Below are 17,802 nucleotides of genomic sequence, written 5' to 3'. Positions count from 1 at the left end.
ATGAAATTTATAGCTTATTTGTTATTCTGGTATATAAGCTATATTGTAAAGTTTCATCAAAATCCGTTCAGTAGTTTTTGCGTGAAAGTGTAACAAACATCCATCCATCCATCTATCTATCCATACTTACAAACTTTCGAGTTTATAATATTTATAAAATTTAAACTGTCTTCGTACAGCTATTTTATGGATAAAAATGATGTTCTCAGTTAAGAAGGTGGAAAGTGATGGTTGAACTTAGGATAATTTAATGTACAGTATAAACTTAAAATACGAGTTAGTTTTTAGGAAGTGAAGGAGTATAGTAGTGGATAATTTATTCCAGTAAACTTTGGATTGCCTAATTATTTGCTTTACTGAATTTAAAAGAAATGTGTAACAAAGATACGTATATATCTAGTGTGTAGTTGGTAAATACATTATGGGTAAGTATTGATAAGCGACGCTCCATACGTACCAAAAGTTCTCAAATCGGTATAGCTTATTGATGCCAAGTGTTCCTAAGGTTGCCTTTTTCAATTTACGTTTACATAGAGTTGTGACATACGAAACTACTTGAAACATATCCCACATCAAAAAGGTATGAATGTTCGCATTTCGCAAAGGGAAGGAAAACTCAGACGTCTACTAAGAAACTGGTTCAAGGATAGAGCGTAACCGCTCTTGATTACAAATTGAACATTTATTCTAAAAAGTGACGCATTATTAAGTCCTAAGTTTAAAGTATGACATTGACGACGCTTTTAAATATACGCTGTATAGATGAATAACCACACAAAAGTTTTAACAGGGTAATCCGATTTCCGCCAGTCCAAATTTAACGTATCCTGTCCAATAAAAATAAGAGTCGAAATCAAATCACTCTGTAAAACATTAAGCGTTGTTTTATTTATATGTACATAATACAATGGCTTGGATGTATCGTCAATAGCTATATTTTAAATCAATATATAGCAATTCCGATTGTAAATATCAATCCAATAGTTGTTCCGTATATTTGGTCAAAATCTATTCAGGATTTATTTTACTCATAGCATATATTTTTATTATGGTGGGTTAAAAACTACATATTATAAATGATCCACGTGAATAAGTTATTTTGATTTAATTACAAGGTCGTAATTAAGTATACCTAGTAGGTGTTTATACAAGAATTAATAACAAAGCAACAAATCTACACGATAATTACATACAATAAATTTCGATGCTTCAAGAAATTACATATCGCTTTAGTATTACCACAGATGTATTACACAAACCCAAATGACGCTAGTCGTAGGTATTAAGAATAACTTTTAATCTCAATTGCTTCTATCTAATATTGAAAACATATATGTATAAGTAGGTAAGTACTTCTTTTGAAATGTTTATTGGGGTATGTGCTTAATGAGAAGTTAAAAAGGGATGTAGGTTAGGAGAAAGGTGAAGGTACATCGAACACAAATCAATTCCATTTGAGTGGAGATTTCTTTACTTCCCTGACTAGATCTAATTAACTTCGGACTAGATTATTTAACCACAAACAATAAGCAATTATCGAAAATAAAAGAATCTCATCTATCTACACAAGGGGGAGGGGATTGATAATGGAGTGTTAGGAAAGGAAACTAGTGATCCATTTCTAACAATCGATTTGCACAGTCCCCTCCAAACGATCTTGTTAAATTCAACATGTTGGACTAACTGACCAGATTTAATTCATTCCGACATCATCCATTAGCGCCTCGTCAGCGTATACCGTTAGCGCAAAGGAGTGCACCATTCTGTTATAACCGACAAAATAATAAATACTACATAATATAATGTAAAGTCGTTTTCAAACTCACCAATTTTTGCAATACTTGCAAAAAAGATCCACAGGCCGATCAAAAATGGCGTCTCCACTCTGTGGAATTCAAATGCAGCGATCACGAAAGTTCTTTCTTTCTTCGGCTTGATGGTGGCCGGTAAATCAGTGGTGGTCTCCTGGTTTTGTCGCAATTGGGTGCCAAGCGGCTCGCCGGGAAGCGGCACCACAGGACCCATGGGCCCGAACCCAAGTCCCGGGAATGTGGAGCTCTCATCGATAATGGACGGACTTTGTCTCGTAGTGCTCTGGAAAGATAATACAACTTTAACAAGAAGAACTTTAACAAATATTTAGTTAGCATTTTACAAAAAAACAAACAGTCCGATTAGGTTATATGAGACTAACATCGCGTATGACCTGTATAAAAGTATTTAGGTAGGTAGGTTATAATCTTTATGGTAGAATAGAAAGAATAGAATAGGAAATAATTTATTCAAATAAACTTTCATTGAAGCATTTTTTAAATAGTCATCACATTTTTTTTTTTCAATCAACCTCTTTTTGCAAGCTGTCTCATCATAAGAAGAATGAGTAAGAAACTTGCGTGTAGCTCTTTTACATCTTTTTGTTGTTACTTTACATTTTAAAGTTGAAGTGTGAATACAAACTACCAACTAACACTAATTCAAATAGAGACAGAATTATTATACATAACTAGTGGACCGAGCATACGTCGTACTCCACAGAAAAACAACGCAGGTGGCGTTATTTTTTCAAACCATTCAGGTAACAAATAGGTTCCTGAAAAATTTATACACTAAAGGTGAATCAAATCGGTCCAGTGGTTCATAAGGAGTTAGAAAAGTTAGAGTGACAAACACACGTACAGTAGAAATATTGTGTATTGAAAATAATAATAAAGTGAAAAGTTTTAGAGACTAATGAATTAAAATAAAGAATAAAGAAACGCATCCTGAGAATATAAGTAAGAGGAAGAATAACTATTAAAATAAATACTAATTATTCAGCTACTCTGAGTACAAAACTCCAATGACAGTGTTTTAAAAAGGGGCTAATCCGTTAGAGTTTTACGCCCTACTGTAAACATAAAATAGTAATTAGATATTAAATTTAATTTTGTTATAAAATGATAAATATTTTATTTGGTATAAGGTCGCAAACAAAACTCCCTAGGTAGACAAAGCGTGACTATGAATAAGGTCAAGTTTCATGCTTATGTAGCGACTGGCCCTGTGTCTATAAAATAAACCTAGAAAGTTTCATCGACGCCCTTACAATTTCTAATAATTATATTGTATAACCAAATGTAACCTTTATTACTTAGAGGATAATGAAAATGACTATAAAAAGTACTAATGAAATATAAAAATATAAAAGAGTTTAATTTTATATGATGATACGACTGAAATGGCAAGCAACTTGATGTACTTAACACCGGACATCACGAATTCCATTGTCACATGTATATGACATGATGTACATATAAAATCATGCTGAATATTTATTGCATCGAATTAATTATTAAATTTAATTAAAATAAAAAAATACCTATATTAAACAGCGAACTCTTAAGTTTCTTCTGTATCTATAAAATACAATGAATGTAATTTACAAAGTAATGCACAAACCAATTATACGCACAAGATGATAGAAATTATCTATCCAAATACTGCATTCATTAACTGTACAAAAACTATACTTAGGTACTATTTTTTAATGGCGTCTTATAATTAAGTATTTTACTACTCAACTACATACTTAGTTTCTTAATGTACAATTTTAAGCTACCTATACAAAAATAAAGTAGGGTCGTGACATCATTTGAACAGAAAAATGTTAATTTAGGAAATGACGTGAATTTAAATATCCAATGATCCAAACACTTTGTAGATATAATGTAAAGAACAATAAATTCGGATAACTGAACGAGTTACCTTCGTCAACTGTTTAAAATGACCACGCAAAAGCCATGTAAGGATGGGGGAAAGTTACACACTTCTGAAATTGTTAATTTATGAGAAATAGATAATACAGGTATGTAATATTATGTTATCTGTGATACAGGTAATAAATTAAAATTCTTTTATAATTTTCTTTACAAAACATTAGTTCTTGTATTTCACAGTCCTCCCGTATTCGGATCTTTTACGCTATGTCGAATCTATATATTTCAAGCCTGTTAGCTAACAATATCTGCTGCTCTTTATACCTTGCTAAGCAAGCTACTTGGCGTCAGAAGTAGGTGACGTAATCGTAGAGTTAGTAAAATATACTAAATATCAAGTCTATTAATGGAACCTAGGTGATGGAATTGATCCTGAAATAGCATTAATATCAAGTACGTGTCCCGTACAGAGGACCTACCGTTGTGACGCATTCTGTTATTTGTGACGTCAAAGAAGACATTTTAGTTCTTAGACACTAATAATTACAAAGTAACAAGTTCATAGTTATAGATAAAGATAATAACCTTATATAGAAACTGAAAACAATACACAAACAACCAATAACTAAATATAAAAACATATTTCAAAATTATTCATATGCATTAAATGTGACAGCGCGATTTCCACTATGGTCAAAGATTTTTATATACTATTGTGTTGTATTTTCTTCATGTATTGTTAAATATAACCACTACTGTACAAAATATTGCAAGTAAATGTTTCTATCTATTACGCCGTCCAAAGTCTTACAGGTCTTAAGTACGCTTTCATTTGCTTTTATTTTTACGACAATGACTGACGTAAAGCTTGACATGTGTATGTTTATATTGTTTATATATAAATATACGTATGTTTGTTAATAATGGTTGACAATAAATGGTTTTTTTCTTTCTTTCATACCATTTAATAAAAATGGTAAATGTCGTTTATAAATATACTTCAGAAAGTAGGTATAGTGTGACTTTCTACATGCTTGCTCTAAAAACTGTTATACGACTGAATGTACCTGACATATCTCACTTCTCAAATGACAACAAACTTACAACGCAAGCTACATGACGTCAAAAAAAGGAAGATACCCATAATACCCACGACTTGGTACAGTCTCCCTCTTGTACTGTAGGTATTTGTGGTTTTATTATATTTGTTAAATAAAAATGTTATGCTAAATAATTATGTGAATGTTAATATACCAATATTAAGAAATATAGGAAAAACAATATAAGTCCTACAATTTATAAAACTATTCTACAGTATTAGTTTTATTGGTACATTGGTAGGTACTGTTTTAATTGCAGATTGCTTTGTCTTGACACTTCGTTACATAAAACATTTTAAAACATCAACATTTTAAATTTGTAGTTTAAAGTATATAGTCGTTTCTAACCGGACAGTTTTTTTAAAGAATTAGTCTTTAAAAAAACTGTATGTTATAAATTTTTTTCAAACCCTCATTTTTATATCTGTGTTTAAAATTAGCTGTACTCTTCTATTACCTTTTCGACGTACTTTTATATCACAAGTTTCATATGATTGTTAGCGCTAAAAAATATTCGTTTACTGTTTATTACACCAGAAGTCAATTACAAAGAACATAAACAGAAGTAATATCGTACAAAAGATGGTCTTATCGCGTAAGCAATCTCTTCCAGACAGCTTTTCGGTAGAGGAGAGAAGACAGAAAGTGGTAGATGGCGTAAGAATGGACTAGAGAAATAACAAAAATACTTGCTTTTAGAGAACTCTCTTGCCTCTCTCTTTTGGAAAACTTAGATAGGTGTTAAAACCTAGGCGAGTTTCACAACCTGTATATTTTCAGGAGTCTTATAGAAACACAGTGTACGCTTGTTGTGTTTAAGATCCAACATCTACGTAGCAATTGCATGGCGTATGGTGTATAAAAATAAAACATCAGTTTATACTAACCTCAATAGGTGTGGCGTGTACAATCGGTAATAAAATCGCTGCTGCCCACAGCACGAGGGCCCGCCTGCACGCGCGTCTGCTCAAATTGACTCCATGTTTTAGGGACGTCATGGCGCACTCAACTCATCGATCACACACACATAAAAATAAATTTCTATTAACAATACTTTGGTACATATTTAGTCTTCACTAATTAGTAATTACATTACTTGCCATACACTGTTCTAGAATCACAAACGACTGAACTCCATGTTTTCGTAGGAAGGTATACCTATTTCTGTACATGAGGTATGACGCGAGATAATAATGTATGAAATTTGATTAGGTATGAATGAGTAAATAAACTCATGGATGTTATTCTAAAATGTTAATGTAAACTGAAACATAGGTGAATAATGTGTATGCCAAGTTTTCTTTTCCCTCTGATTTGAAACGCTGTTGATAAGAGTAATTGTAATATTTTTCTATTTGTGTACTGCAAAGATTAGTTCGTATTTTATGCAGTAATGTGTACTTACCTACTTGTATTTAGTGAAATTATTATATTATTTATTTGAAATTAATAATATCAATACTCATTCCCGTTTTACATGCAAAAAGTACTTGAAAGATGAGAAAGAAATATTTGAATGACTAAAACTAATATATTAAATATTTCAATTGTTTATATGAACAAGGGGATTTGACAAAAATAATAAGTATATTTAAGTATAATTTATATGCGAGGTTCGGATTGTTAACAATATACCTATCAATTGAAAATCGTCGTGATAAATTCCTGGTGAACTCGTCAAGATGGTCTAAGTGACCTGACTTGATGTTCATCATATCATTCTCCGCCGGAGCCCCCCTTGCGTATACCGTTAGGTGATTCCATTAACATCCAATATAATTTTTTAATTTTTGAATACTCCTAATTGGCAATGTGCTATTTTTATTTACAATAGTCCAATTTGATGGCTCCTTTTCATTAATTATTTGTATTCCATTTAAATTCATGATGCTGCTCTAATGAGTCCAATATAAAAATATTATTTGTTGATTAGTTTGTTTCAGAAAACCACGATAATTTATATCATTTCATTATTCTCCTTTTAAAACAGTCGGATTATTTAGTAAATACTTATAAAATTTCTACAACAATGCGAATGTTTCTGAATTCGTTCACGTTTGGTTGATAAATAGCTACTTTATGGCATAACTAAAGAACGGAGCTGAATATTAGTAAGTTTATGGTCTGTGGTGAGCGATGAAGGCGACGCGACGACGCCACCACGTGACTCCAGATCAGGGTTGTCACAATATAGATATTAAGGTTTGTTTTATTTATTTACGATATTTTATTGCACCAACATTAACAAGAAAACTATAATCAATAAATATAACATAATAATACATAATATGTATAGAAGATATTCATATATATATATATAATCTACATAATATATACAGAAGTTCGAAATTTATAATTTTACGTTTCCAAAGCTGTTTCTTTTTATTGTGCACCCGCTTGCGCTAACAGAATAGGCAGTTACTAACGAAGGATGATAGGATGGTTAAGGATGATGATAGAACCAGTCACGAAGAATTAATTAATTTATTATTTAAGTAGTTTCCAAGAAGGCCAACATGACATGAAACTTTGCCAGCAATGAGACAGTTGACCACTAGCCATTACAAATAATCCCAACCCCTCCTGCTACGCTTGTATTAAAATGAAGATAAGAAAGTAGATAAAGTAAACTAAAATAACTATACTGACTCTTTCAAGTTATAATACTAATAGGTCCTAAAGTGACCCAAAACTTGCTACAATAATAGAATGATATTGCATATTTTGAATCAACTACGTAGGCTTCTGATTTTCTTTCTAAAGCTTTGTTGGTAGGCTCAGGCCACACTGGCGCCGTACCAACACCAAGGCCACGTTACTAGATTAAAATGTAGATTAGGTACTTATATAATACCATGTTTTTATAATAGAGACCTTTTTTTGTAGAGGGATATTGTTTTTGTGCTTAAAAAAGAAAGACCTCAAAGAAAAGTTGCTTAAATTTAATCATTGTTATTTTTTACCAGCGAATGCAACGACTGTTTGTAATTTAAAACATAAGCTATGTCCGTTCTCTTGAAACAATATATCTTCAAGTCAGACTGTTGTATGGGTGGTTCTACACGAGGGCATATCTAAGAAAATAAAATAACCAATAATGTCTGCATGATGACGAGTCTGTGTGAACTAATATTATAGAATCTTAATCTTAATAATATTATAAACGCGATAGTTTGTGAGTATGATTGTTTGTTTCTCTTTCATGCAAAAAGTACTGAACGTAAATATAGCTTATACATCAGAATTACACATAGACTATATTGTTTATTGAAATTTATATAATTAAACTTAATGCGGGTGAAACCATGGCTAGTACATGATATTTTATACCTTTTACCCCTCTCTCTTGTGACAACCCTACATATAGTCCTTACGTTCTCGTTGAAAGACGTTGACTCTGCAGGACTCCTACAGTATATTGTATTATTAGTCTTACACAAATGTAAACTGTTGGCATTGATCCTAAACTTATACAGAGTTATTTACATTAAGCGAGTAACTCATTTCTTTTATTAAGGACTTAATGTAACGGTAAATGTACGGAGAATTTAGGTTAATTCTAGTAGACAATAAAGAACTAAAACACTTCAGAGAACATAAAGACTACAGTAACTGATGTGAAAGGCTTTAAATAAGTCCAAATAAAGCTTGTATTGTGGGTCCGAGACAACTGGTAGATATACTTGTATATTTTTTTAAATACATAAATAATAAAGCGGCGTGTATACAAGAAACAAATTATAAAAGACTGTCAAAAAATAATCGTTGTAAGTATATAAGCCAAAGCAAAAACATGTCCCATATGACATTTAGCATGAAGATACCTGCTAACATATATTTCCACATACCTTTCTAGTTGGAAGGTAACCATTTCATAAGCCCTATTTCTTTCTGACGAGCGAAACCTAAAAGTAGACCGCGTATGACCTAACAACATACCGTTATGACGACCATGTGTATGTGGTAAACGGGCCATTTCTTTTCCAGTTCAAATGTATTGTTTCCCCTTGACCGAGTTGCCACGCCTAAATGTAAACGCACCTTTGCGACGCCTGAAATTTATTGCCTCTGCCGACGGACAGAGTTGTTCCTTTCTTCAAATGGACACGGACCAATTCTGTCAATATTACGTTGGGGAATAGTGGATCGATCTATATTGATGTCTGTGAATAGATTCAATACAAACAACAACATAAAACAAAAAATATTTGCTGTAAAGAAATTTTGCATAAGGAAATACTACATCACTAAAGTTATTATGTGTGTTGCTTGATCCATTAGAACTCGGCAAATTTTTATTTCCAATGCTTGCAAATCCGCACGCAAAAAAAATTAGAAGATAGCTAATATTCAACAATTCCTACTTAGGTACACACATTGCCAATCCGTACTAATATTATAAATCCAAAATGTGTGTATCTGTCTGTCTGTCGTTTTGTATGAAAGGGTATTTAAAGATTAAACAGCGGATCTTATATAAAATTTGAGCGATTATTCGTTATAGATTGTATCTTTTAACTAAAAAGAAGAGATGAAATTGCGGCATATCTCTAATTTTATCTATCATTGAGCTTTAGATTACTCCTACTACCTACCTCATTGTTTTTGCTAACATATGACTACCCTATTAAGTTTTTTTTATATAGAAGTTAATCTCAATTATTGTTTCTTCTGCGAAATAGATACTACATATACCAGATGCAGTTAGAGAATGGCCTATCGAAGCGGCCAGCTCTCATCCGCCGGGAAACTACTAGCTGTAAGTTCAGGGACACTGCAGTGGCAACCGACGCTTAGGTAACCATACGTGACTGTCGCATTTAATGGAGGCCTTTATTTTTTTATATAGTTTACTAAAATGGCATATAAACTGACGGAACACTTAATGTTAAGTAACAATCGTCATCAATGTAGGTACATGAACAGTAACACAGAGATAACGCCTTGAAGTAACGCCAGTGGCACCTCTCTTCGGAGAAGTAAGATGTATTACTTTGTAATTTCACTACCCTGTGCCACATCTCACTATACAAATGAAATACATCTTACAATGTAAGCTGCTTAGCGACTGAAATAGGTGAGACAGAAGCACCTACAAAGATTTTATACTTCAGACTATTCTCTGTTAGAAATGTTAATATATGTTGACAGTATGATATATTAAACAACTTCAAAAACGTCAACTCCATTTCTATTACTTTACCTATATATGTAATATTATGTTATCTGTGCTATAACTAACAATCCACCACAACTTCGCACGGGTGGGTACAATTATTATCGTTTCTATGATAATTTCTTAATTACAGCACATAATACTCGTTGATATTGTAACTTTCCTAAAGTGAAATAATTTTAGTTTATTCATTCTAAATAAAGATATCAGAATTTGCTTTTTATAACTAATACTTATGTATGTTATATATTTTTATTTCTTTCGGATATAATTCATTCATTCTTTAGTAATGTTATATATTATATAGATATACAGCATATCCAACTCCAGAACATTGGGTCTGAAGCAGAGTAACTACTGATGCCCAGAAGTGGATAATACGATATACTTGCCGTGAAAGAACTTTTTACTATATTCACAGATAACATAATATTACATACTATATTATTAGTAATTATTAGTCCCTACTTTAATTTACAATAAGATTAATTTTTGACGTATAAATTCAGACCAAATTAATACCTATAAATATGTAAATCATACTTCATGACGATTGATTGAGTCATTATGTCGCCAACAAGAAGTAAAGAACATATAAACTCACTTACACATTTCGTTATACTAAATGTTAGTAGCCATGGAATTGTTGAACGATTCCTATAAAAACAACACGGTCACGTAAACAATTTACATAATAAGAAAGTTACAAAAATTATATCCATTGTTCAAATAGTCGAACAATGAATACATATATATTTTTGCCACTAAATGCCTTGTATAATATTACTCGAGTTTCATGAATAGATATAGCAATATTATGTTATTTGTAATATAGCTGAATTTTAGCTTGTTTTATCCACTCTAACCTTACTTTGATTATGTATTAATATCCACCAACATTATCCATACCAATATTGTAACCTTTTCGCGAAACAAACCGCTGAACGGATCAAACTGAATCAAGTAGTATGTTGTTAAATATGCGTTTAATTATAGGACAAAGAAAGTTGGAAAAACTACACCCCAAGAAGGTAATAATTAATTTTGTATAAATTATCACCTGTCTACAATGTTAGGGAAATTATTAATTAAAACATAGGTGGCGTAATATAGATTCTTCATTTATTACCAACAATGAAATATGGCGATTCATAAATGTTTGCGTACGAAGTCGCAGATTATATAATAATATTAAAGTAAATAAATAGATAGCTGCAGATTGTTTATTGGTTTGCGAGGATTGATATAAAAATAGACGTATAGTCGAGAGAACCACTCATGCTACAATAATTCTGGTATTGACGTTGATTGTGAAATGCAGTCCAAGGGCGAAGTAGCAAGTGAATATTAACATTCGATACGTTACATAGATTTCTATATTCTATATTATTATATTCACACGTTAAGAACATTTATACTGATAGTTGAAACATATTAACTTAGAGTATAGTGTTGTGGTAAAATGAATAGAGTTCAGTCTGAAACATACAATATTTTGTTCTTACCTCTATATAAAATATTATATAATCAAAAGAGTTTCTCAAAAATATCTAATCATTTAATTTCTGATTTCAAATTATATTTTATTTCTAATATCGAATTACTAACTATTTGATGTTAGAAAGGTTTTAACTTTAATATCTAACTGCAATATACAAATAAAACTAATGAAAACCTGATTTAATCTTGCAGTGCTTTGACCTTTTTGCCAGTGAAAATGATAAACATTCACTGAAAAAACATGGATACATTGTATCTAAACGTTATTAATATTTAAAATCCCTTTTGTCGTCCGTTGTAATCCGCGCAATGTTCGTGACCCCTCGTCTGAATCTCATGGGAGGTAATAATATAAACAACATTGCTTCCCTGAAAACCTTACGAAATTCCCTCTATCTCATTCTATATAAATTTACAAGAGTTTAATTATTGTAACCTTAACGATTAAATCAGAGCAGCAGGGTATTTGTGAATAGAGAGTAGGTTTTTTGTTATTACACTTCACAATTTTTTTTCCTCCTGATAGTAAATACATTTTTCTTGCATATGTGTCGTCTCCTGATTTCATGAAAATAATGCTGCCCTTAACGGAACTTATGAGATTAGAAAGATGTATTTGAATTACAAGTTTTTTAGTTCAAGCGATTTAGTTTAATTTATGAGTTGATAGATCAGTCAATCTGTTTCAGGTCAAGTCCTTTTATATATAGAGATTGAAATGGATTAAAAAGTTGATTGCTCTATTATAGGTATATTATCTGATAAAATAATCAATATTGCTTTACGAGGATACAGGTAATTATAGAGAAAAAATCTAGTTACACGACACGGCATATCCAACCTATACATACTTTTCTAGTAAATCGTTTACCGTTATTCAATTGTAAATGACAACACGAAAAATAAAGAACTCCTACAAACATTTACCAAAGGTATATTCTAATAAAAAAAGTCTAAATTAGATGTAAAGTTAAAACCACAAATAAATTAATTTAATTTAAAAATTTAACAATTAAGCCCGTTAATTGTTAAATTTCAAATATATATATTTTCAAAATCGCTGGTGAATTTTTGACTGAATAAAACAGTACACAGCATGTGTACTGTTTTACTGTTGTATTCAGTTTTAGCCAATAAGAATATAGAATGAGTTATAAAAAGCCATATTAGTAACAGCGAAAACAGAACCAACCAATATTTAGTAAACAACTAAACGTCATGAACGTTCTACAATAACGGATATATGTAATTAATTATTCGCGGTTACTTTTATTATAAAAATACCTCAACAGTATATATCCATAAAGATAAATTATTTCCTTAAAAGAAAATACGTTAAAAAGTTACAAAGCTAGCTTGCAAGTTAGAAAGTTGCTTTTACGAGTACAGCGGATGAAAAAGCATAAATTTTAGAATTTCTTTAGAGAGGAGTGCCACAATAGAAAACAGTCTAGACTTCGTCTGTCGCCTTATATATATACGTATACCTACGTATACGTAACACAGACTGGAGAGTCTAGACTAAACTGTATAATTAATAATTTGGTATAAATTGAATCATTTTCGTGCAATTTTTGGACAGCAGTGTCTTACTTATATGTTACTTTAATATTTTTTCCATAATATCAACAGGAATCAGTCAATCTCATGATAAACATTTGTATTCATGAATATGATTGTTTGTATTGGTCATCGAGTTTTCTATATATACAAATGTATGTATTTAAAAAATGTATCTAATCTATCTATATTATATATACATTTCTTTAGCATATCTATACAACCGTCTACAATTTTCCTCGCCATTTTATCTCTACATCGTAAAACATATATGTTGACGACGCGTACCTACCTCATTAAGTGTGAAGACATTTCCATATTACATCCTTATCTATCACACCTTCTCACCAAATTGATAAACACGTAATATGAAACTTATGAATTTCTTTTCCTTCTCTCTAAATACTTTAAACATCCACACTAATGTTATAAATGCCAAAGTTGTCGGTCTGTCCATCTATTTGTATCTTTATACAACGAAACTGAATGGATGGTAATGAAATTTCAAGTTAGGAGTAAATATGATGAGGGCGGTCATCTTTTATTTAAAAAAAGCAGACAGTGCCTCGGATATAAATTAGTGTTGTATATACTTAAACAAAACAAAGTTATAACTGAGATTCTTCCCAAGTGCTGAAAACATTCTAATTATAATTTTTTCTGTAAAGCACCGTATTAAAGGAAAATGGAAAGCCAACTATAAGCAAAAGAAACCTGTCATTTGCAGAACCGACTCTATTAATATTTTTAAATAAAACGTTATGTAAAAATGTGCGTAATACAAGTTTTATTATTGGCCATAACAAACATTTAATAAATAATTCTACAATTTCAACGTTTATTACTTAATTGAAGTAATTAAGAAATCAGAATTCATTTGTCTGTTTTTTTAATTTTCGTGGATAACTAAACTTGAATAATTAAAATATATACTTATACCTACATGTCAGAAAACTGAATGTCATAATTTCATTTTATCCACATATCTTCATAAGTCTGTCTTTGCCTTTCACTCACTGTTATATTTATTATTTAATTTTTTAAAGGCACTTTTGATTTAGATACATATAATATTTACATAAATAGTAAATTTACATAATAAATAAGATTTAAAAAAAAGTAAATTTTCTGATGATTTAAATAATAATGGGATGAAACGGTGCTATTAGAGGTTGAAACCCTTACCATTGAAACTCATTTCATTTTAGAATACGCTACAGGAATTATATTGCCTTGAATAGTAATCATTAAGGTCGCAAGGGATGTATCCTTCCGAAGGTCATAGTACAATCTTAAATACAACCTTGAACTTACTGCGAAATAGGCCGGCACCCGCCCGCGTATCTACAGGCAATGAAAAAGATAACTACCTAGCTACAGACATATCTCTCTGAATGTAGAAACATGTTAGATAACAGTTTGCCGCATAGGTACAATCTATGAGGTGAGAATTGGACATATATGTGGTAGGTACTCTTAGACTGAGGTATTCCTTTTATAAGAGACTTTAAGTTCTTTGCAATTATACTAAAGTTAGTTTATCAGCAAAGGGCAGTTTTCAATTTATATGCTTTCGTCATTGGCTTTTTTGTTATAATAAATTACTAATGATAATAATGATAAATTCTAGAACAGAATAGCAGAGAGGGTGGACGGACCTTCCTGTTTTTGGCCATTTTATCTCGATTTTATAATTCAAATTATTGTAACCAGAAAATTGTAACATTTTATTATTTGAGACTAATAATGATTATTATTAACATCGTCGAGGTAATCTCAGTAGGTCTGTGTACTAAGTTTTTATAAGAAAGTTTATTTCACTGTTATTTCATGCACGAGTACGTAAATGTGTATTTTCGGTTTTTCTACATTTCGATTTGATTGTTGAATTTCATTTTCAAGCATTTGCTTATATAGTGAAGTTGTCTGACAATTTTGAAACCTGTTTTAGTTTGATCATGAAATCTAAATATTTCTAAAAGGTCATTTTAAGTAGTGTTTCCAAATATAATTCATCTAGATAACTGTACACACCCACTCAGTTTTCATCATCAATCTAAAATTATCCTACACCTCCATCCTTAAATCTTTTGAATATTAGATATATTAATATTGCCTCTAATTCGTATCGTGTTCGTCATTATTTAATACTTAAAATTACTACAGAACAAGAAATGTATGTACAACTAGCCGTTCCCGCGACTTCGTCCGCGTGGTATTTAACTTTATTTTACAAAAATAAAAGTGGCCTAAGTTACTCCTTATTACAGCTATTACAGGTACCTGCCACAAAAAGTCCCGTCAAAATAGGTCCAACCATTTCAGAAATTAGTCGGAACAAACAGCCAGACAGACAAAAATTTAAAAAAAATATATTTTGGTGTAATATACCGTATTTATATGCATGTAGTAAAAACGGTTATTTCAACATTACGAACAGATACTCCAATTATTATTTATATGTATAGAAAGCTCTTGGTCTCATGGCCGTTTTATATATAGGTACCTCCCTGTTTCAAGTGTGTATGTAACATCTATCAGTAAATATCCGTTTATTCGTTTTTGATTAATATTTTACACGTAATTTCAGTAACGTTAATAGTTTATTCAATACAGGAATTATCGACAATGGTACAATCAGAATCCTTATCAGTTTTGAAGTCATCTACATATGTAGTTCAATTGAACAATTTGTGCTGAACCACTCTGGTTGTGGACCCTATCAAAATTATTTAATTATAGTTTTGTAATACTTTTTATTAATAAAAAATATAACCATACATCACAATAGTGGTCCAATGAAGCTTAATAATAAATAAAAAGTACTACAACTTAATTCATTTATGTTTCAGTAGGATTTTCAATTAAGCCATCGTAAAAACATATGGTAAAATTACGCACCTATGTTTTTTGATAGTAAGTATGTTTGTAGAATCTAGGATTCTATAAATATTATATTGATCATTTCTACGATATAAAACTACTAGAAATTTTTACTAGTAGACTAATTATATTGTAATAATATATTATATTAGGATATACAATAGCTGTCAGTAAGCAATAAAATTCCGTTTAGTTACTTCTGATTAATGATTTAAAACAAACGGGTAAATTCACTCACGTTAATAGTTTATTCAATACCGGAATCATCAAATCCACAAAGTCACTTAGGTGCTATTAAATATTAATTCTTATCGTTTTTGGATGTTAGGTGCTGCGGTAAATATATTTTCTTCGTTAAAAATCATTTTCTCTTTAAAGTACATATTTAATAATATGACCAGGAGTGAAATTTTTGAAGAAACAGATTACTACTTATAGAGCGAATAGTAATCTGTTTAGTGAGTGAAAAACTATTTGTTACATGACATAAAATAATGTAAATAATATTTGATCATTTATGTGAATTGATATAGTAATTTTATATTATGATTATAAAAACGGTTTCTAACCTACTCATAGATTTTAGGCACCGTTATTTCGATAAAAATACACCCCAAGATTGTTTATTAAATATACCACGCTTCTAAAACAGAATACCGGATGTATTTGTTTACAGTGAGGATAAAATTTATCATATTTTTTAAAACAAAATTCAAATCTCTTAGTATGATGGTAACTGTAGTTTGTCCACTATCTATTTCTATCTATTTCTATTTCTGCCGGGTCCAATAGTATACTATTGGACCCGGCAGAAATCGTCCATTCCGAAAAAAAGGCTATCGAAGAATACATTGACAAATACACAAAAATGTCATACAAATCTGTCTAGCCGTTTACCAGGAGTTAGTGACATATACACGACTTTATTTACTAGGAAATGGAAATAATGTCATCCAATATATTGCTCATGAGTATCTAATCCTACCTACCAAGTAGTAGTAGAGTATGGTTATACAAAAAAATAATTTTATTGTTATGGAATTTAGGTACATTATTATTATTTATAAAAACTAGCCAACAAATTGTAGTAACCGTGTAAATAGTTTTGTTAGCAAACAACTACAGCGTCCCATATATACTATATTTAGCATTGACTAAAGCGTTGCATGACCCACATTTCCTGCTGTTAATATCGGTCTCAATATTAGGTAAAGTTATAACTATACCAATACACATACTGCCCAAATTACTAAACCTATTGTTACAATGGAGTCTAACAATACATTAAATTATTGTATGTATCCTGTAGTCATAAAATATCAATGTCTGTATATATAATAAATAAATAAAAGAGTGTTCGAGTAAACATCTGATAATATTCAAATATAACACTTGAAGTGTTCGATTACCTTCCTTAGTACTGACTCGTGTCATGACATAATTTTGTAAATTTAATTTGTTCCACAGTATTACACATTTGTAATTTGACTACTTTTAAAAAGTTCTAACTTGTACTTTCAAATCTTGTAGTGACCTTTCAAAATAATCATCAGTTAGGTAGTTAAATCATATAGACAATCCATCACACAAGGCTAAACTCGAAGAGACAATCCCTTCTTTTATTCCTATTCTTACAGTAATTTTCTGACTTCAACATGTGATTATCTGTATGGTAACATATCATTACATCCGACATTTTATGTTACAAATGAGTTTTATGAAAAATTTCAAATACAAATTTCAATTCACTCTGACTAAAATCAGGTACTATATAATCTATCCTTCGTCTTCTAATCTGATTTCTATTTAACTTAGTCAATTCCGAACCATCATTGGAGATGCGAATAGTATCCTCAATACGATCCAAGTATGTACTTACCTAAACAAA

At 30.7% G+C, this 17,802-nt stretch overlaps 1 protein-coding gene across 6 annotated transcripts in view; it reads right to left on the bottom strand.

Annotated features, from left to right (window-relative positions):
- LOC131848020 (sodium/hydrogen exchanger 3) overlaps positions 1-17,802 on the bottom strand; it is a 39,087-nt gene that overhangs the window by 20,702 nt on the left and 583 nt on the right. For all 6 annotated transcript variants that reach the window (XM_059197759.1, XM_059197765.1, XM_059197760.1 and 3 more), the window contains exons 2-3: positions 5,683-5,906; positions 1,827-2,094 (exon numbers count right to left, since the gene is read on the bottom strand). In XM_059197759.1, the coding sequence (XP_059053742.1) occupies positions 1,827-2,094; positions 5,683-5,793 (379 nt within the window). In that variant the 5' untranslated portion in view covers positions 5,794-5,906. The remainder of the gene's footprint in view (positions 1-1,826; positions 2,095-5,682; positions 5,907-17,802) is intronic.

The sequence above is a fragment of the Achroia grisella genome, unplaced genomic scaffold (assembly GCF_030625045.1).
Source record: "Achroia grisella isolate CSIRO2021 unplaced genomic scaffold, CSIRO_AGI_Agris_v1 utg546, whole genome shotgun sequence".
In the NCBI taxonomy this organism is placed as follows: domain Eukaryota; kingdom Metazoa; phylum Arthropoda; class Insecta; order Lepidoptera; family Pyralidae; genus Achroia; species Achroia grisella.
Note: the sequence above shows the minus strand (reverse complement) of the source record. Positions and strands in the feature narration are given on the sequence as shown.